At 37.2% G+C, this 19850-nt stretch overlaps 3 protein-coding genes across 3 annotated transcripts in view; 2 read left to right on the top strand and 1 right to left on the bottom strand.

Annotated features, from left to right (window-relative positions):
- The first annotated feature begins 1036 nt into the window (after positions 1 to 1036).
- LOC107727955 (proteasome activator complex subunit 2-like) lies at positions 1037 to 4990 on the top strand. The gene is made up of 11 exons (XM_016537998.1): positions 1037 to 1223; positions 1564 to 1596; positions 1679 to 1741; positions 1929 to 2015; positions 2142 to 2187; positions 2874 to 2971; positions 3452 to 3520; positions 3632 to 3699; positions 3826 to 3880; positions 4425 to 4511; positions 4648 to 4990. Exons 1-11 carry the CDS (start codon positions 1176 to 1178, stop codon positions 4726 to 4728), a joined length of 735 nt encoding a protein of 244 aa, XP_016393484.1. The 5' UTR covers positions 1037 to 1175; the 3' UTR covers positions 4729 to 4990.
- Positions 4991 to 5098: 108 nt separating this feature from the next.
- On the bottom strand, positions 5099 to 8023 carry LOC107727957 (U6 snRNA-associated Sm-like protein LSm5). The gene is made up of 5 exons (XM_016538002.1): positions 7926 to 8023; positions 7036 to 7131; positions 6677 to 6704; positions 5939 to 6011; positions 5099 to 5366 (listed from the first exon to the last, which is right to left on the bottom strand). Exons 1-5 carry the CDS (start codon positions 7975 to 7977, stop codon positions 5334 to 5336), a joined length of 282 nt encoding a protein of 93 aa, XP_016393488.1. The 5' UTR covers positions 7978 to 8023; the 3' UTR covers positions 5099 to 5333.
- A 1245-nt stretch (positions 8024 to 9268) lies between these two features.
- The window catches only part of LOC107727962 (ribonuclease 3-like), a 44450-nt gene continuing 33868 nt past the window's right edge, over positions 9269 to 19850 (top strand). Inside the window, exons 1-13 of the mRNA XM_016538009.1 lie at positions 9269 to 9470; positions 9581 to 9715; positions 10041 to 10073; positions 10569 to 11305; positions 12096 to 12402; positions 12744 to 12885; positions 13107 to 13267; positions 14812 to 14892; positions 15938 to 16024; positions 16135 to 16221; positions 17898 to 17969; positions 18306 to 18387; positions 18471 to 18542. Of these exons, the coding sequence (XP_016393495.1) occupies positions 10569 to 11305; positions 12096 to 12402; positions 12744 to 12885; positions 13107 to 13267; positions 14812 to 14892; positions 15938 to 16024; positions 16135 to 16221; positions 17898 to 17969; positions 18306 to 18387; positions 18471 to 18542 (1828 nt within the window). The 5' untranslated portion in view covers positions 9269 to 9470; positions 9581 to 9715; positions 10041 to 10073. The remainder of the gene's footprint in view (positions 9471 to 9580; positions 9716 to 10040; positions 10074 to 10568; positions 11306 to 12095; positions 12403 to 12743; positions 12886 to 13106; positions 13268 to 14811; positions 14893 to 15937; positions 16025 to 16134; positions 16222 to 17897; positions 17970 to 18305; positions 18388 to 18470; positions 18543 to 19850) is intronic.

The raw sequence follows: 19850 nt of genomic DNA, 5'->3' as shown, positions 1-19850 counted from the left end.
CGCTGGAGAGAACTTAAGGAGCGGAGGCCTGCGATCGGACGCCGAGGTTGCTTTGTTTCTTCTCAATAGGTGAGTAACACCGTGTCTACAACAGCTAAAGTCTGCCTACACTGGATGCGTTCAAACGACCGTTGAAAACCATTTGAAATGTGTGTCAGCAGGTCATAAATAGAACCCGGCAGCAGTTTTCTGTCGGGGATTTGTTGCGCCACGCCGCTCACGTCCAATGTAGACACGGTGTAACATTGGTTTTGCTTTGTTTCACAGAACTAATCGTTGCCTGGGTTGCGTACATATATGTGGGGCGGAGCTATCAAAATAGGGGCAAGACCCTTTTGGCTACCAGAAATCGCTTACTCTGCCTTTAACACTTCAAACGATTGCTTCAAGCTAAATGAGCCCTCTGTTCATATTGCTTTACCTAGTGAAAAAAATCATTTTGTCTGAATCAGGAGAGAAATATGTGCAAATCAAACACAGTTTACAAGTGAAAACAGTCCAAAACAGTTCTAAACAAAAAAAAAAAGACTTTTTCCACTGGAGGAAGCTAAAAGTTAAAACTGTCTTGATGGATTTGTTTAGGTCTATTACAAACACAGCTTTTCACTTCACAAGATTGATCAACTGGAGTCGTGATGTTTTTTTTCTTCTGTTCTGAGAAAGAAACACACTCATCCACAGTTTGGATGTCCAGTTTTGGGCAAACTTTCATTTTGGGCGAAGCTAGAAAGTTGGAGAATTAATTCTTTCCGGTGCTGATGTCTGCCTGCAGCATGAGCATGACTGCAGCACTGGATCGTTCATGGAGTGAATAGCGCCCCCTATTGTTACTTAAGACAACAGGTGGTCATTTTAGCCACTGCCGGTGTTTAAGTTAAATGATCATATTTCTGCATTTCAGAAAAGAAAAGCTGTTCATATAATAACAGAAGAAAGAGAAAACAGGTTTTGTGGATGAAATGTGATTGACACGACGAATGAATACTACAAACAGTAGGCCGCCTAATCTAAAAACATAAAGCGTTTTCTGTACTTCATTGGATCCTGTCGTGGATTGTGGGCGTCATCAAGAAATCGAAAGTATCACGAAGTGAAACTGCGCGAGGTACCTGAACGTCTGCTGCTCACAGTACCGCGATCTGCTTGTCTGAAAATAACGAACATTTGCTTTCATTATGTCCAAATCCAAAGTGCTGAAGATAAACTCTGATAATGCAGTGAAGGCAAGTTCATCTCTTTAGTATTTACACGAAGTATGTATACACTAAATAGTATACACTGTCAAAAGAGTGCACTAAAAGTAAACGCGTTCGCGACTTGTGCTTTGACATTATTGCTCCACAATGTTTTAAAAGGGCTTTGTGCTGTTGTTTTTGGTAGTTTTTGAACATAAAACGCTGCTGGAGATCTCTGTTAATATGCTAAAAAATATATATATATCCTGAGTCACTTCCTCATCCACGAATGTTGAAAGTGAAAGTAAACATGGAAAGCGTGATCATGTTCATGGACAAAAAGATAATGTTTGAATTGTAATTGTACATTTATGTTTCCTTCGTCCAGATAGAAAACTACCGACAGTCACTGTATAAGCAGGTATGAATTCAATAATACACACATAGGCTATATTTGAGATCGTTGTTTATGGTTGTTTGTGTTGACAATATTGTGTTGACAGGCAGAAGACCTGTTCTCCAATCACATACCTCTGAAGATCTCACAGCTTGACAACCTGTTGAAGGTACATTTACCTTTGTTCATTTGGCAGAGGCTTTTATACAAATTGGCCAATATATTTGGGTATTCATTTATGTGTGTCCATGGGAAATGAGCTTGTGACGTTGGTTCTGCTGCCCAGGTTACCAACTGAGCAATTTAACCTTGACTTCAGCAACAATGAATTAAAATAATTCTCTTTTATGGTTTAGGGGGATGAGTTCAATATCACTGACCTCTCATCTCTCCATGCACCCCTGGACATTCCCATTCCTGATCCCCCTGCTCCGGAGGATGAGGTTGGCATCCAGCTTGTGATTCGTAAAGATGCTTTTTGAAATATATTTGAAATATATTTCAAATGCGGGGGGGAGGGACGACATTAAATAAAAATATTTAAAACATGTCTTAAAATATTTTAACAGGAGATGGAGACAGATAAAAATGAAGATGATGAGAAAAAGAAGAAAGGTAATTTCACACACACACACACACACACACACACACACACGTTTCCATGTTTTATGGGGACATTCCATAGACATAATGATTTTTATACTGTACAAACTGTACAAACATTTATAGATTTTCAAAACAATTCTGTAACATTCTGTATGATTTACAGTATAAGCTGTTTTCCTCATGGGGATTTCCACATGCAATCATGAGTACATGAATGACTGAGCGAAATTGTATTTATGAGTGGGAAATTTGTAAAGATGATACACAAATAACTGATGTTGAGAGAGGTGTGTTAATTTGAAACATTGCAGAAACACTGATCTATAGCTAATAATATAGATCAGTGGTTCTCAGCCTTTTTGACTCCAAGATCCCTCATTGTCCACAACAATACTTGAAGGGCCCCATCCCTAGTTTTGTTTTCAAAACTTATTTTAATCTACGGGTACTCCTGGTTTCTGTAAATTAAAACGTTACTAAAATAATTATAAAATTAAAATAGGAGCTGAATGTTCTTTAGGCAAAATTTTTATCCACTGATTAAATGAAGATGAATGTTTACCAGAGTTATATAAAGAAGAAATGTGGATAAAAGTGCCCTAAAGTTGCATATGTGCCCCAAACCATAACTGTGATGCATTGTTGTGATATGGAATACGGCATATTTTTGTAATGTTACATTTGTCTTTTGTCAGCTCCCAAGTGTGGCTTCATCAAAGGAAATGACCGGATTGTGAAGTTGCTGGATATTGTAAAACCAGAGATAATGGCTCTGAAGGAGACCTGCATCACTGTAAATAGGCAAAGTTTGTCTCATAGATAAGTTTTCAGCATTTTCCCAGATGTACAGTAGTGGCAGCTTTATTCTTTTATCATTTTCTTCCCCAGGTTTCTTGCTGGATTTCTCATCTAATTCCAAAACTGATTAAATGAAGATGAATGTTTACCAGAGTTATATAAAGAAGAAATGTGGATAAAAGTGCCCTAAAGTTGCATATGTGCCCCAAACCATAACTGTGATGCATTGTTGTGATATGGAATACGGCATATTTTTGTAATGTTACATTTGTCTTTTGTCAGCTCCCAAGTGTGGCTTCATCAAAGGAAATGACCGGATTGTGAAGTTGCTGGATATTGTAAAACCAGAGATAATGGCTCTGAAGGAGACCTGCATCACTGTAAATAGGCAAAGTTTGTCTCATAGATAAGTTTTCAGCATTTTCCCAGATGTACAGTAGTGGCAGCTTTATTCTTTTATCATTTTCTTCCCCAGGTTTCTTGCTGGATTTCTCATCTAATTCCAAAAATAGAGGATGGAAATGATTTTGGAGTTGCAATTCAGGTTATTAACCCTTAAAAGGCTCCTATTAAATGCTGCTTTATACTACATAATGTTTTTTTTTTCTAAATCTCAAAGATAAGCAGTGGTTAACATGACTGGTTGCTATTTTAGGAAAAAATCCTTGAGAGAATTACTGCTGTGAAGACGAAGGTGGAGGGTTTTCAGACCAACATTAACAAGTATGAGCAATTCCTAACTATTTCAGTACATTATGTTTACTGAAGATTGTAAAGGTGCAATATATTTTACACTGCCCACATTTATTCATTTTGTCATGTTGGTAATGAAAGTGTGTTTATCTGCAGGTACTTCTCAGAGAGAGGTGATGCAGTGGCCAAAGCTTCTAAAGACACCCACGTGGTGAGTGACCTATCAAATCAACTTATTAGTGTCATTATTTTTTTTGTATAGCCACAGTTATTAAATAGGGCTTTCAATACCATATTCTCAGGTTTTTGTCATTTAACCCTTTGATGCACGAGTTAAGAGGTCATTTGAGTACTCTGTGCAAACACAATAGTAGTAAAACATTGTGAACATTTAGCCCTCAAACATGAAATTGAGTATTTCAGAAATTACAGTTTTGCAAGAAAATGCGATTGCAATTTTCAGGCACGATAAACATCCCCACCTTTTAAGAATACGAACAGGCAAGTACAAAGCAATTAAATACATGCAATTATTAAAAATATATTATTAATTTCATTTTATCTGCAGTTTACTCTAAAATGAAGACGATTATTCCATGATTTGCATATTTAACTATTTGGGGATAAATCAGCAAATTTACACATTGACCTCATCACATCAGAAGTATTATAGTAGTTTCAAGTCACTTTCAAAGCCCTGTGAAACACTTTCATGCCCTTTTTGTGTAATAATAAAGAATATGTTTTTTTGACAGATGGATTATCGCTCTCTGGTGCACGAGAAGGATGAAGCAGCATATTCTGAGATTAGAGTGATTGTGCTTGATACACGCGGTTTCTATGTGAGTTGCTTACATTTATTCATTCAGCAAACAGCTTCTAAATGAGAAATGCTACAACACAAGCTTTTTTCATTTGAATCATGGTAGTTGTGGACACATCCGTATGGCTGTAGATTCAGATGTCTCTTGTTTCCAGGCTGAACTCTATGACGTCATCAGCAAGAATCTGGAGAAAGTGACGAATCCCAAAGGAGAAGAGAAGCCCTCCATGTACTGAGACAGATGCTTACTGGGAGCAGTGTAGTTCTACAACTAGACCAGTTTTCAGAATTTCTCATTTCTTCATTTTTGACACTCTACAGATACATCCCTGAAGCGGTTAATAAACTTAAGTCAGTCATAAACATACAGTGTGTCGTAGTACAAATGATGAGTTCAGGTAAATCCAAATGTACGTCTATTTCAGCATATACAAAATCAGGAAAACGCACAAATTCATAAATGTGACGTATTCTTAAAGCAAAGAACCACATTAAAACTGATGACTTCACAAAACATACTCGGTTTCTTCATTCACACTTCAGAAATATATATCACACCAAATGCTGTTACATTTGTAAACACTGTTACAAATGCTGTCAAACATACAACTGAATTCCAACTCAGTCCAATTTATTTGATTTGTTTTATTGTAACAAACAACAAATGTTTACAAAAACTTTTTGGATCACTTAAACAATAGAACTAATGTGGAAAACTCCCCTCATGAAATGGAAATGAATTTTTGAAAACAAGAAGTGATCAATTCTAAGTTTTTTTTTTTTTTTTATGAAACAAGAACATAAATTGTATATTTATTTTGTGGAAGGTGCGACACATTTCTCAAACTTCTGGTCCTTCTCCTCCTGGAATCAACTGGAAAACAGCAGAAACACATTATTTCATTACATTTGACAAAGTAATGTGTCATTTTGATTAGCATTCATCTATTAATGCAATTTCAGTTTGGTGTGTTTTGGTAATGTTTGAAATGGATTAATAATAATTCAATTAATTAATACTAATTCAAATGTTTCGGTAAAATTCGGACAGACAAGTATAGCCATTTATTAGGTTTTGTTTTATTGGTCTATCATAGACAATTATTTAATAGCATTCTTCCTTGTTTTTTTTTTTAGTAAAAAAAAAAAAAAATTTATTTCCAAATTGAAAAAATTGTTGTTACAACTTTCTATATGACCCAGCTTTACTGAATCCTAACAGTTGGTGGTCATTGTAAATGTAGTGCACTGCAACTTTCATTAACACATTAGCTACAAAAACAACTAACTTACATAAGAGCTTTACTCAATTTTATATTACTCGTATGCATATTCAAACAATTTAACCAATTAAACCAATCTCAAAGCAAATGTTGTCAATTCATTAAGTGTGATATATAGTGGATTGTTAGTTGATTTAAAGATGAACTCAATAATTGATCATACCATTGTGATGTTATTGCCATTGAGTAGAATCTGATCCAGCTTTGTGATTCTTCTTCCTTCTGGAGTGATTTCACTGACACACAAAAATAACTGTTGTTATGGCTCAGTGACATCTGAGATGAAGAATCATCTCTTCAAGTTTTCTGAAATGTAATCTCACATTCATGTTGATATCAAACATTTTTTGTAAAATGTTTTTCCAAACATGATTTCAGAATTCAATTTCAATTTGAGAAAACGTGGTGGAGCCACGTAAAAAGTCATAAAATATTTTCCTTACACCTTGAATACATAGGTGAACACTTCAAAAACGTATGTGTGCATTTTTGAAACATTATTATATAATAAATAATCAATGTATAACATGTACACCTGGCATGTTGGAGACAGGACACATGAATGCCATTTCTTGGGGAGCCAAAGCAAAGAGACTCATCATGCGACATATTAAGCCCCCTTTTCACATTATTTTCTGTTTATAACACTATTTTAAAGAAATACAAAAATTAGACATATTAACAACCTTGTTAATAATAAGAGCACCATGGTGTCTGACCCCTAAATATCCCAGAAAATAAATATAGCCTACATTAGAGTATAAATATATATTCACGCATATCATATATATTTAGTCATACATTTGAGGAGCAGTTAAAGTCAAAGCAGATGGGTGCATACATCGGGGAACGATAATAAAGAAATATATAAGCACATTTTTAGGTAGGAACATGTACTTACAACTCTGTCACATCCTCAAGAACCATGTCTGATTAAAGCAGTCAAGAAAATATATCTGTGGTACAGTCCTGCCACACTTTTTGAATTTAATGCACCTTCTCTTTCTTTACATCATATGAAATAAAGGGTAATGCAGACTTTATTTAAACTGTAACTAGAATGGCATTATAACAAAGAGTCTCTTACATTCATAGGACAAATAAATGCTTGCAAAGTGTTAGTATGTCCAGAGGAGTGAATGTGTAACAGTGTCATCAGCTCTGTACTTGTATTTTATATATATATAAAAAAAAATCTAATGCTAAAACATTAACCATCACAAATATGTGCCAGTGTTTCTCCAGCATGTAAAAGGATACTGACAAAGTCATCAAACCCGAGCAGAGTTCCCACAATCTCTTTATCGTTCTTCATGACAATGTGAATCCGTGAGCCAATGCATTTATCCACCAGCTCTGAAAGAGATCACAGAAGCCATTACAAACACAATCACAGACAACTGAAGCAGCACAAGACTGAAGCTATTAATGTCTGCAGTACATGTTGGGGGCAGTGTGAAATCTTCTAAATTTTCCATAGCACATTACAGTATACATCAAGACACATACAGTAAGTATCCCACAATACTATGTGCTTGACACTCCAAATCAGTGTGATGAATGAAGCAGAACTGACAAAAAAAACAAGATAGATCATTTTGTTATAACTGAAGCTTGTCAGTTAGCTACGTGTCAAATTAATATTAAGGTTTTGATCAACTTTAAATCAAAGAACGAACAGGTGTGACATCTTTTCGAACTAAATCTGGCAAAAATGAAGTTCTGTTGGAGTATCATCTAGAATTCTGAGTTTTCCACTTTTAAAACGGCTTGGTCATTCGTGTGCTTGTAGCTCGTAATTACGATATTCCCGACTACAACTGAAGAGTACACAAATTATTAGTGAACTAATGAAGGGAAGGGGAATGGCGTATGGGGGTGAATTCGATACAGCCACACTTTGTAACAGAATTTGCCCATACTCACTGCAGGGACGGATTTCCTTTTATATCTTAGGTACGAATCACTTAAATTAAATCCTATATTTAAATGATTAGACCTATGCATTTAGTATACACGTGTGTCCAATAAAATAAAACTATAAATAAAACGTACTGAGATTTGAATGCGCGAATTACACATGAATTACAACAAGTGCAAAAGTTCAATTAGTAAAGTAAATAATCCATTAAAGCGAAAGTCGCACATACCGAGAGGTAAAAGCTGCGAGGGATTCGTCGACGCGACTGCCGCCATTATCATAAACAGACCTTCTTCTTCTTCTTTTTGTTCAATGGCCGTTCACTCCTTAGGAGTATTACCGCCACCTACTGTATATCTTGCGCACATGGGTGATGAATCTGTACGATAAACAGACCTGAATAATCAGCAGTGAAAAAAATTACAGACGTGAGTAATCGATATTAGCAGCCATCGATGGCTGTATAAACACAAGAGGGTGCTGCTCTTCCGTTTGTTCGGATAGTAGTTAGTAGATGATAGACTTTTCTTGTAAAACCTGACCATGTTATGCATATTCTCTGTGATAAAAATTATTAGTATCCATTATAAGCTACTTTCAGTTTTTAACATTAAAACATTTAATTTGTACTTTAACAATTATTTCACACTTAAGAACTATTCAAGTAATTTAAAAAGATTTACACATTTTCATTTTGTTACAAAACTGTCCAATGATCATTTTTCTTTGCATGCATTGTTACCCTTTTTGTCACGGTAAGCTGCCAGACTTTTTCTTTATGATTCATGCACTACTCCTTACAAATTAGACAATGTGGACAAAAGCATCTGCAAAATTAATATATGCCAGTCTAATGGCCTGTAATGTGCATGGTGTATTCAAGATTACTGTGATTGTACTGTGATTTTTTACTTCTCCAGAGAAATGTACTTTGGTCTCCCACCAAGAGCAGGAGAATGTCCTTGAGAGCATGCAGCTTTCTTCAGACTGGAGATGCTGTTAAATTTTGAAACGATGCTCAAAATCAGGATATCTGGGACCCATGCACTGTTTATTGTAATACAGATATGCTGATGCCATCTCTTTTTTACTCAGCATGAACTTTCCAATAGTATGATATTGAAAAAAAAAAAAAAGATATTGTACTTATGTGAATGTCACAAATAAAGCTTTATAACTTTTTTTTTTAAATTAATTCTGGAAAGTTTTAGGATTATAATTATGAAATACTAATATTAAAATAAATACAATTCATAAAAAGAAGAGGAAACATTTCGGATTGTGCACTATTTATGGGTTATTAATCAAATGTGAGTAAGTGAGTGTAACTGATCATGTGATTCTTGGTCATTGTTATGGATTCTCTTTCAAACGTCTCAAAACCTAACAATGTGGTCATCATGTTTTATTTTGTCTGCTCTAGGGCTGCTGTCATTAAATGAATAGTTCAACCAAAAATGTGAAAGCATGATGAATTTGTTTAATTACAAAAATGTCTGATGTACACACAGTTTAAGTGTTGACCTTTTGTATGAGCTCTCCACACTCCAGCTCAGTTGGTGGCAGTGATGCGCTAAAAGAACAGGAAGAAGTCTGTTTCGTGATTGGGTGCATGTCAGCATCAATCTGATTGGCTGCAGCACACCGCATCGTGAACGAGCTAAAGCGCTGCATCATAAACTGAGCATTTTTTATCGCAGCAAACATAAAACACAATAAACAGCATCACTGGTTTATTTCTTTAGTGTCTAACTGTTAGCGAAGCCTTCTAAAGGTGAGTTGTATTCTTCAGGAATAAAATGTTTGACTTCATAATTAAATTGCTGTTCTGTCTGATGCTGAAACTGGTGTACTGTAGATACATTTGAGAGTGTTTTTTTTTAGTGTTAAAACACCAGGTGAAAATACCTTCCAAGACGCTTTGTGGAGGGATAAAACATTGATCTTTTAAATCAGGTTTTGAGACGACTCCCAAGATTGGACTCGGCCAAAGACCTGTATAACGAAGCAAGTTTGCAGGCCAGTGGTTTAGATTTTTATATTCCATGTCAAACCACGAAATAATCTTGTTTTATGTAAATCGCTGCTTCCAAGACATTAGAAACTTGGTTGTCTTTTGGCCTCATAGTTAGAAACTGCTGCTATGTCTAAAGAAATGTTATTACTGTCCTCTCATATTTAGAAACCGCCACTGTTATTACGTTTCGCTGTACTCGTAAAGGAATAACATAACCTGACTTCTGTGGACCGCAAATGAAAATATTTAGAAGAATGTTTTGGTTACTTGACCACTGTATAGACAAACTGAGACATTTCTCAAAATATCTTTTTATATGTTCCACAGGGGGGAAGTCAAACAGGTTATAACGACATAAGGGTGAGTAAATGGTGACAGAATTTTCATTTTTTTACTGAACTATGGCTTTATTTTTTTAAACTATAACATTTTTTAACAAACAACTAATTTAACACAAATTAATTTGATTTCATTATCAGGATATATCACAGCTATGTGTGTGTGTGAGTGTGTGTGTATATATATATATATATATATATATATATACATACATACACATACAGTTTTGTTTTTTACCAATTTTGATAACACAGCTAAACTAATTCTAGGCTAACTTATAGAAGTAAAATGACTTCGAATTTATTGAAGTCAAGTAAACGGACAGCAATTAAAAAATAAATAATACAATTCAGACGTGTTTCCTCCAGTCCTGACTGACTGTTGAAAGTGTTTCAGTCACATTGGTGTCTTTATATGATTGGCCTCAGGTCACATGTGATCCAAGTTGAACAACATCTTTATAAGAAAATCTCTGGCTGTATCCACATCTTTATCACATCCATGTCTTCTTTACAGATGTCTTTCCATGCTGGCCGTGGATGTCCGAGGGGAAGACCAGCAGCTCCGGGTCCAATGTATCAGCCCGCTCCCCCACGGTATCACTACGACCCTCCAGCCGCTCACGGTCCCATCTATAACCCTCAAGGCGGCAGTGGCTACATGCCACCTCATCCCGACTTCATGCCATTCCATTTCCCTGCACCATCACATGGCTCTAACGCTCTGCCCCAATGCCCCATACGTCCACCGGTCTTCCCAGAGCCGCCCCCTTTTCCTCCACTTGCTCCTCACAACTCCGACAGCTCCGTTCCAGTTCCAGTTCAGAGCTCTTACCCCTACATGATGCCCACCGTCACCCCTCCACCCCTTCCACCTGTGCCACCCTCAGTGCCACCTGCCATGCCCTACCCGCCATCATATCCCATGAGCTACCCTCCACAGCCACAGCTCCCTCCTCCACCGAGCTTCAACCCAGCTTACGTGCAGCCTGGAGGTTCCTTCAAACCTGAACGCTCCCGCCCACCTCTGCAGTACAAGGCAGACTCCTGTTCTCGCTCACCTGAAAGACTTCGTCACCATGATGACCACCGGCACAGTGGCCACAGCTATGGAGGATATGGAGGCCGACATAACCGAGAGTTTGGAGGAGAGAAACGGGACAGAGGGTGCAGTTCAGAGCGCAGGCGGTCAGACAGCCCACGGTGTAAGGTGGACTATGACCGAGGACGCGTGCCGTCGAGACACCGCAGCAGGTAACACATGTTGCTGCTTATCAAAGTTTAAATTTGAAATTATTTTTAAATATGAACAGTTAAGAGTATAAAATTGTGAACGTGTTCATGCTAATGTGTTTCATAAGTAATAAAATGAAGAAAAAAAAAGAAACACATTGCATGTAATATTACAAGTGGCATGTCTATTGCAATTAAACTGCAAGATGTAATGGAATGCACAGATCTCTTTTGACATTGATAGATAGATAGATAGATATGATAGTAATAATTTTAATCATAGTGATTTCAAATATGGTTGGCACTCCCAAAACTTGTTAACTTTAAAACTTTATTCAAATTATGAATAGGTTATATAAGGATAGCTAGCAAAGAGATTTCCCTTTATAATCACTGAATCTGATATCACTTTAAGGGGAAGTTCACCCAAAAATGAAAAATCTGTCATCATTTACTCACCCTCAAGATGTTCCAAACCTGTATGAGTTTCTTTTTTCTGTTAAGCACAAAAGAAGATATTTTGAAGAATGTTGGTAACCAAACAGTTAACTGTACCCATTGAGTCCATAGTATGGCACATTATAAAGAAAAGACCCCTTTCAGTCTCCCTTCCCCTAGCCAGCCAGTCGTGGACTGACTTATTCAAATTGACCAAGCAACACAATTTTACTGCATTTTTTTTTTTTTGTGATTTCAGTTTAGTTGTTTAAACCTCTCCACAGCTTTTATACACTTGGTTCAATAAGTACTATTGCTGGGTTGCCTGTTACTGTATTGTTTTTACCACAGTAATATTGCCTCCATCCACCAGAGAACGCTATCGGCATAGAGATGAGCCAGGTTCATCCCCCTCAGACAGACACAGGAAACACATTCGCAATCGCTCAGGCAGTCGAGAGAGAAAGCGCCGACGTGTGGAGGAGGAGAAAGGGAGGAGAACAGACAGCGCCTCAAGCAGTCGAGAGAGATCTGTAAACTACAGCAGGAGTAGAGATGCAGAGGAGACGTCTACTGACCGCCACGAGGAGGAGAAAGGAGAGGAGGAGTTACTCAAACCTGCTTGGATCCGCTGTACACATGCTGAGAACTACTACTCAAACGATCCCATGGACCAAATGGTAATCAACAATAATTAACACAACACAAACTGCGGACAAGCAGATAGTCCTGACCCAAATTCAAAAGTGTAAAGTTGACATGTTGGCCTGCTTAAGCAAACAGATCATTTTTTGAAAGAGTCACAGTGTTACAAACTTCAGGAAGTAAAAATAACAAGGATTTACTAGTGACTCTGAACATTAAACTGACATTTTTACAAATTTACCACAAAATTGCACTCTACTCCTTTAAAATGTACAGTAAAGAGTTTTGTACTAAATATTGGCATCATGACCAAAACATGTCAGATACTCAAGAGCTGTTTCAGGAACTGTTTCTTATCATTTTTATTCATCTGTAGGGTGACTCTACAGTCGTGGGCACTAGTAAGTTGAGAGATCTGTATGAGCGCTTTGAGGAAGAGCTTGGTCGGAGGCAGGTGCGGGCCAAATCCAGTAGGCCTAAATGGGAACCACCCAAGACCAAACTGGACCAGGATCAGGGTATTGTGTATTTTACTATTTCAGATGTGTACAGTATATTTTATAATATAACATTTGCCAACATTATAAACATGAACAATCTGCAGTGAAATCATGAAACTGTATATGTCTTTATATCTTTGCAATTGTATTTAAAATAAAGCTAAAATAGCAACACCAAAAAGTTTTGCTCACTCAGGCCTAACTCTAATAGAAAGATGAATTTGTTGTGTGTTGTGCAGATGAGAGCTCCAGTGAATCAGAATGTGATTCTGATGGAGGCGGTAGCAGCTGCTCCAGCAGTTCTGACTCTGAGGTATTTGATGTCATTGCTGAGATAAAGAGGAAGAAAGCTCATCCTGACCGCCTCCATGAGGAGCTGTGGTACAATGACGCCGGACAGGTGAGCTTCACCTTCACTGCAGCCTTTTTGCTGAGAAATTATGGTTGTTTTGCTCAAAAAGCCATTTTAAGCTAGCGATGCATCAAAATAAAAATAACTGAAACCAGATAATTCTGGACCCTATAGGCTGAAAAACCAAATCCGGAGATGCTAATTAAAAATTTGAAATAACAAAACCAATTATATTTAAGATTTTTTTTACCTGTGTTCTTACATTGCTGTGTCACAGACAAACCTCAGTACTTTATGGGGACAATAATGTTAAAGGGGTCATATGATGCTGCTAAAAAGTTATGCAAATCTTCGCACATCGTGACGTAGACATGTGGGGTGTGTTAGAACGAGCCGTTTTAGGTAGGCGTGGCTGACTCTTAACTTTTATAAAGAATATCTCTTTGGATTTGAGACTTTAGTCTTTGCAACTTTACAGATCGTCTTTATGCACCAAGAGCTTGTAACACTCCAAAGAGAAAGGAAAAATTGAAATCGCATCATATGACCCCTTTAAAATGCCTGTGCTAGTAAAGGGATGCTTCACCCAAAAATTTGACTTCTGTCATCATTTACTCACCCTCATGTCATTTGAAACACGTAAGACTTTAATTCGTTTTCCAAACACAAATGAATAATTTTTTTGTGTTAGTTTGTTTGTTTGTTTGTTTAATAAAACCTAAGAGGTTTCTGTCTCATGAGTGAAAGTCCAGGTAACCAAAACTTAAAAAGATCCAAGTAGGTTATAAAGGCATTGTAAAACAAATCCATATGAATTGAGTGGTTTAATTAAGTCTTGTGAAAAATACAATTGCTTTCTATGGTGAATAGTTAATTTAGGCTTTTACTTACATCTGTTCATCATATGATGTAATTTTATCTCTTTACAAGAAGTTTTGTATTAGGAGCGCGAAGGTGAGTAAATGATGACACCATTTTCTTTTTTGGTTGAAGTATCACTTAAACCAGATGTGTTATTCATGTAGCTAGCTATAGACGTGTCAACAGTTTTAACTAACTTTTAAATGACATGTTTGGCAAGGTTCTCTTCAAGCAGTAGTACTTATCTATGTCACATCCAGTGATGTTTTCTTAGTACCAATTTAAAAATCAGGAGAGAGAAAATAATCTAAAGAGTCCTTAAAATAACCATTAGTGCTGAAGTTATGACATTTGCATAAGTATTAATTGTTCGATTTATATTCACGTTTATTTGTATAGCGCTTTTCACGATACAAATCGTTGCAAAGCAACTTTACAGCAAATTAAGTTTCTACAATATTTAGTGGTAGCTTATCAGTGGTGACTGTCAGTTAATGTACATATGGCAGAAATGTACGGAAAAATCAATTAAAGACGTAATCAGACAGATGATGAACACTATTAACAGCAATTATTATATGATGCAATCAAACTTATAGCAAAATTTGGTAGTTCTGTATGTTGTTTCATGGTTGGCATCATCTGAGGTCCACTTTATATAAGTGTATTTGAATGGCTTAAAATCAAGTTACAGTTATTCTTATTTCTTTGTTCTTGCGTTTAAAACTCAGATGAATGACGGGCCGTTATGCAAGTGCAGTGCCAAAGCCAGGCGAACTGGAATCCGACACAGTATTTATCCGGGTGAACAGGTATACAGGCATTCATTCAATCATTTCATCGCTTTTAGAGCCATAATTCGATTTTTAATACTTTTTGGGGGGTTTATACACTTTTATAGGCAAACATTTGAAATTTGAAAGTATCTGAAGTTTAGAATTTAATAAAACAACTGGTGGAAAAAGACTTATTCTGTGCAATATGAAAAGCACAAACTGTTCAGGGGAGAAGCTTTGGAAGCATGTTTGAAAAAGCGGGAATATTCTGGGATGAGACTTTTGTAAACCCTTAATCTAAATTTCTGCATGAATAGGCTAAATGATTGCATGGCTCTGTTGGGCCTAGGATAGCAAGGAGTTGATAGTAAATATCTGCACATGTGGTGCTCCAGTTGAACTCAAACTCTGCATTGACAAGTGTTATCTGAGTCAAGTGCTGTATTGGGGGCCATTCACACAGAACACAAGATTTGGAGTAATGGAAGTTTTATTCTAAAGATTAACTCCATTAACTGGATAACAGATGCTGAAGAAATGTGCCAAGACGTCTGTCATAAGTGGTCGGTGTGGGATGGATTTCAAAGACATAAAGACCAAGAAAATAGTCAATTTTATATCTTCTCTGCAACCTTTAAAAAACACTGGTAACAGATACCTCTCCAGGTACATCTCCAGAATGGTGGAAGTTTCGGCATTTCTCAGCCCCTGCTCCACAGCTTCATTTGAGACCAGCACATTTTTAGGGCCAGAGTTGAACCAATGTCCCTGGGTCTCGCACCTGACCCATGTCAGTGGAAAACTGTTAGAAGTGGACACTGTTGTCTTTTTGTTCTCCAAATTGAACCAAAAGGAGAGTGAGGTTAATAGGTTGGTATAAGAGGTTTATGCTTAATATCTTTAGCCAAACTATAACGCCTAATGAAAATTTGCATTCCTGATGTCAATGGACCATTCATCAATGTTTTGTTTCGCTTTTGTGCATTGTCACATTTCATCTATTTGATTGTTATAAATGTCAGTCATTGTCTGGGTTGTCAAACTGATTGGAATGGTCAGCATCTTTTTCTCTCTCTTATAGCCAGTGAAAGCGTGTCGGCCGATGAGTAACAATGCTGGTAAACTGTTCCACTACAGAATAACTGTGTCCCCACCCACCAACTTCCTAGTAGGTTTCTGTGCTGTTTTAATCTAAGTATTCATCTGATTATTATTTTTCTGTTCTTTTATTGTTTCTGCCTGTGAATAAAACTGTTGCTCTTTCTCGCTCTCTTTCAGACAGATAGACCCACGGTTATTGAGTATGATGACCACGAGTACCTTTTTGAGGGCTTTTCCTGCTTCTCTCACACACCACTTACTAATGTAAGCATGTGACTTCTGCATGGTTGCGTTCAAAACTAATAACTAGATTACTATATGCTCTTTAGTGTTTGTCAATAAACAACAATTAAAAAAAAACAGTATCTAAATAATATAAACTTGTCTGTTTTAACTTGGCAGACGAGCCATGGTGTAACTGTTCGTGAAATAAACTCCACTCATAGGAATTATATCAGCAGCACATATCCAGAAGTTTCTCTGCTTATAACAGCAGTTCAACAGCTAAAAGTCAAGTCAAGTCAGAAGTTTTCAGTTAGACGTTTGGGCTCAGATTTGCTAACAGCTTGTGTCAGCGCAAACAGTGTCAAGATTTACTAAAGACATGCAGAGAAAAATTAGCAAAGAAAAGGCATGGACAGTTATTTTTGCGGCTGACTGGCCTTACCACATATGCGTTTGTAGGAGTTTCCTTTTCAGATGCAACATTGATGGGAGGAGAGTATTCAAATAAATCATGCAACGTGATTTACTAAAGTTTGTGGTAGTCAATTTACTGGTATTTGCGTCATTATTTAACTTCCAAAAAAGCATGTCTTAGCCCATTTTGCCCTTGATATGGCTGCGGTAGTTACTAATTTGGGCTGTTGGTAGGTTAAGTTGACCATTGTGGAAATGAGTTGCCTGTGTTCTTTAATTTGCTTAATTTGCACATTGTCAGTAGATCATCACTTTCCACTCCCATCAGTGCTTTTATAGGATTGCGGTCTCAAGCTAATTTGCCCTGTTTAGTAAATCTGACCCTTAATGTTAAATTGATCATTCACTAACCTCTGTTGTTTCAAACCCATGCGACTTGTTTTTCTTCTGTGCAGCACAAAAGGAGATGTTTAACTAAATGTTTGCAGTGCTTTTTGGTTCTTGCATTGCATGTTTTTTGACCAAAAGGGACTTTTGGACAAGTTTGGATATGCAGAAGTGTGCATGTAATTTGAGTACTTCGGCATAAGTGTTTTTACAAAATACCAACTTGTTTTTTTGTGAGAAACAGATTGAAATGTATTGCATGTCTGTAAAAGACTTGGAATATAGGTTATGTTCCATGTTTACTGACATAAAATAAGTAGTATTTGGCTGATCAGGTGATCTCTGACCATCCAAAATGTGAATGGTATTCTGCATCATTGACATCAGACCTGATATGACACATTTTTGTGTGCCTTCTCTGAATAGTTAATGCATGAATAAAATGTAAGATTACAGTAAATTTCTTTAATGGTGCAGATCTGTAAATTTAGACCTCTTTATTACACAGTGTCGTGGCTTCAGAGAACGAGTACACTTCAAGTGGTGTTTTGAGTAGAAAGTTCTAATTGCAGAAAATAAATGAATAAATGTCACTTTTAGAAGATGAACAAGTCTTTATCATACATAAGAGCTGCAAATTTCTTGCCCTATATACTTCCCCTGCAAGTGCATTTTTGGGGTTTTTGATTGAGAGTAATTGAGTAATTGACAGCATGCCACAGATATATTGTCCATAGATCATCACTTGTATTTAACTTGTTTAACTCAGAAGTGAATAAAATTAGTATGTGATTGTTTAACTCAGAAGTGAATAAAATTAGTATGTGACAGTGAGCGAGCATTAATGGGATTTAATGTGCCAGCACATATATCTCCCAGACTAACTGTCCCCCTCCCCCGCCACACCCTTTTAGATCCCTTTGTGTCGGGTTATTCGCTTCAACATCGATTACACCATCCACTTTATAGAAGAGATGGCACCTGAGGTATGTGGCACCCCACATTATCAAATTTCACACTTTCCTCATTTTCGTCAGTTCACTATCCTAATCTTGTATAAATGATTATAATTATAAATGTTAGTTACTGTGAATAACATTTCTATGCACATACTTAATAAAAAAAAACTAAATTAAAAATTCTCAGAATGGAACAAAAATGTTTTGACACTTTGACTTAATTAATGAAACTGAATTTAATTTTTATTTAGTTTCCCTTTGTTATTGATATTTCTAGTGCTACTTCAGACATATTGGTTGTTTCTCGCACAAGTGAAGTGACCCACAAATGCTCAGCTATTGTAATCTGTTGTGTTTGACCAGAACTACTGCATTAAAGGCCTGGAACTCTTTTCCTCGTACCTCTTTAAAGACATCTTGGAGTTGTACGATTGGAACCTCACAGGTAATGTGCACACACACATTCAACTCTACACAAGCACACCATAAGCATATAAGCCATAGTAATATAGTTTTGCTGTCACACAGGTCCTGCAGATAACGGCCAGTCAGGTTGTCAGAGGTTTCATTTTATGCCACGGTTCGTTCGGTTCCTCCCAGGTGAGTTTTAAACGCCCTTCTGTCCATTTCATTGATGAACAAAAATGTATTGATGGAAAAAAAAAAAAACACTTTCGTTGTACATGTGTACCTATAGGCCTAGTGTTCCTCAAATCCGGCCACTGCCCTCCAGAGTTTAGCTCAAACCCTGATCAAACTCACTTACCTGTGATTTTCTAGGGATACTGAAGACCTTGATGAGCTTGCTCAGGTGTGTTTGATTGGGGTTGGAGCTAAACTCTGCAGGGCATTGGCCCTCCAGGGCAAGATTTGAGGAACCCTGTTCTGAATGTTGAAAATATTTGCTTTCAGAAGATGTACACAACAATTACAGTCCCTCTCTTGAAGAATAGGCACCCAAAAAAACGGATGACTTGCTAATATATTGGTGATTGGTTTATTTATACAGTAGAGAGTTTTTCTCCAAGATGGCTCAGCGGATGGCCACCTTGGTGTGGAGCCTCCACAGTTGTTTTAATGTTTTTATTAGTTTGTCCTGTTTTTAGCTATATTCCTACAATCACACAGTTTCAGTTTCACCAGGGGTGAATTGCTGAAAATTCGGCAGTAGACACCACCCAATATTTCACCGGTTTTCGACTATTATGATATTTTGCTGGACATTGTAGTTGGCGGAGCAGCAGCGCTGATCAAGTGCTTTAAGACACGCAAGCGTGGGAAGCAAGCCGGCACACTCGTAAAGCTCAGTCAGTACGGCTTTAGAACAGCACTGCCTAGTATCCATCTGGCTAATCTCATTCCGGACAGCGCACTACATCTGCAGGACTTCCAGCTGTTCAGAGTGGATCGTGACGCAGAATTAGCGGGGGAAATTGCTTGGTGGCGGGACATGCTTCTATATCAACGAAAGGTGGTGTACAGATGTAACAGCGTTAAAGAAGATGTGCTGTCCTGATCTAGAAATGCTTTATCAACTGTAAGCCATTCTATTTGCCACGGGAGTTTACCTCGTTCATTCTCGTGGGTGTTTACATTCCATCGCAAGTAGACGTGAGCGTGGCGCTACAACAACTGGCTGATCAAATCACAGACATAGAGCAACAACACCCGGACTCCGATATAATCATTCTTGGGGACTTTAAAGGTGACATATCATGAAAATCTGACTTTTCCAGGTTTTAAGTGCTAAAATCAGGTCCCCGGTGCATCTACCAACCAAGGAAACGTGAAAAAGATTAACCCAGTCACTTTGTTTTGGTAAGCCTTTTTCTGCAAGCATCTGAGAAAACGAGCGCGTCTGATTTCGCTCCCTGGGCAAAAAAGGATATAAGTATCAGTGTTCGCTCT

This window comes from Sinocyclocheilus rhinocerous, unplaced genomic scaffold (assembly GCF_001515625.1).
Source record: "Sinocyclocheilus rhinocerous isolate Xijiao unplaced genomic scaffold, SAMN03320098_v1.1 scaffold3201, whole genome shotgun sequence".
NCBI classification, from domain to species: Eukaryota; Metazoa; Chordata; class Actinopteri; order Cypriniformes; family Cyprinidae; genus Sinocyclocheilus; species Sinocyclocheilus rhinocerous.
This window is presented reverse-complemented; position numbering and strand designations above follow the sequence as displayed.

Bases quoted from the DNA above. Each gene is read 5' to 3' on its own strand.
- LOC107727955 (XM_016537998.1), top strand. From the start codon at position 1,176: ATGTCCAAATCCAAAGTGCTGAAGATAAACTCTGATAATGCAGTGAAG. The intron at 1,224-1,563 runs GCAAGTTCATCT...TCCTTCGTCCAG, and splicing joins ACTCTGATAATGCAGTGAAG to ATAGAAAACTACCGACAGTC. The intron at 1,597-1,678 runs GTATGAATTCAA...TTGTGTTGACAG, and splicing joins GACAGTCACTGTATAAGCAG to GCAGAAGACCTGTTCTCCAA.
- LOC107727957 (XM_016538002.1), bottom strand. From the start codon at position 7,977: ATGATAATGGCGGCAGTCGCGTCGACGAATCCCTCGCAGCTTTTACCT. The intron at 6,705-7,035 runs GTATCCTTTTAC...TGCTTTAATCAG, and splicing joins CGGGTTTGATGACTTTGTCA to ACATGGTTCTTGAGGATGTG. The intron at 6,012-6,676 runs GTAAGTACATGT...TTTGTGTGTCAG, and splicing joins CTTGAGGATGTGACAGAGTT to TGAAATCACTCCAGAAGGAA.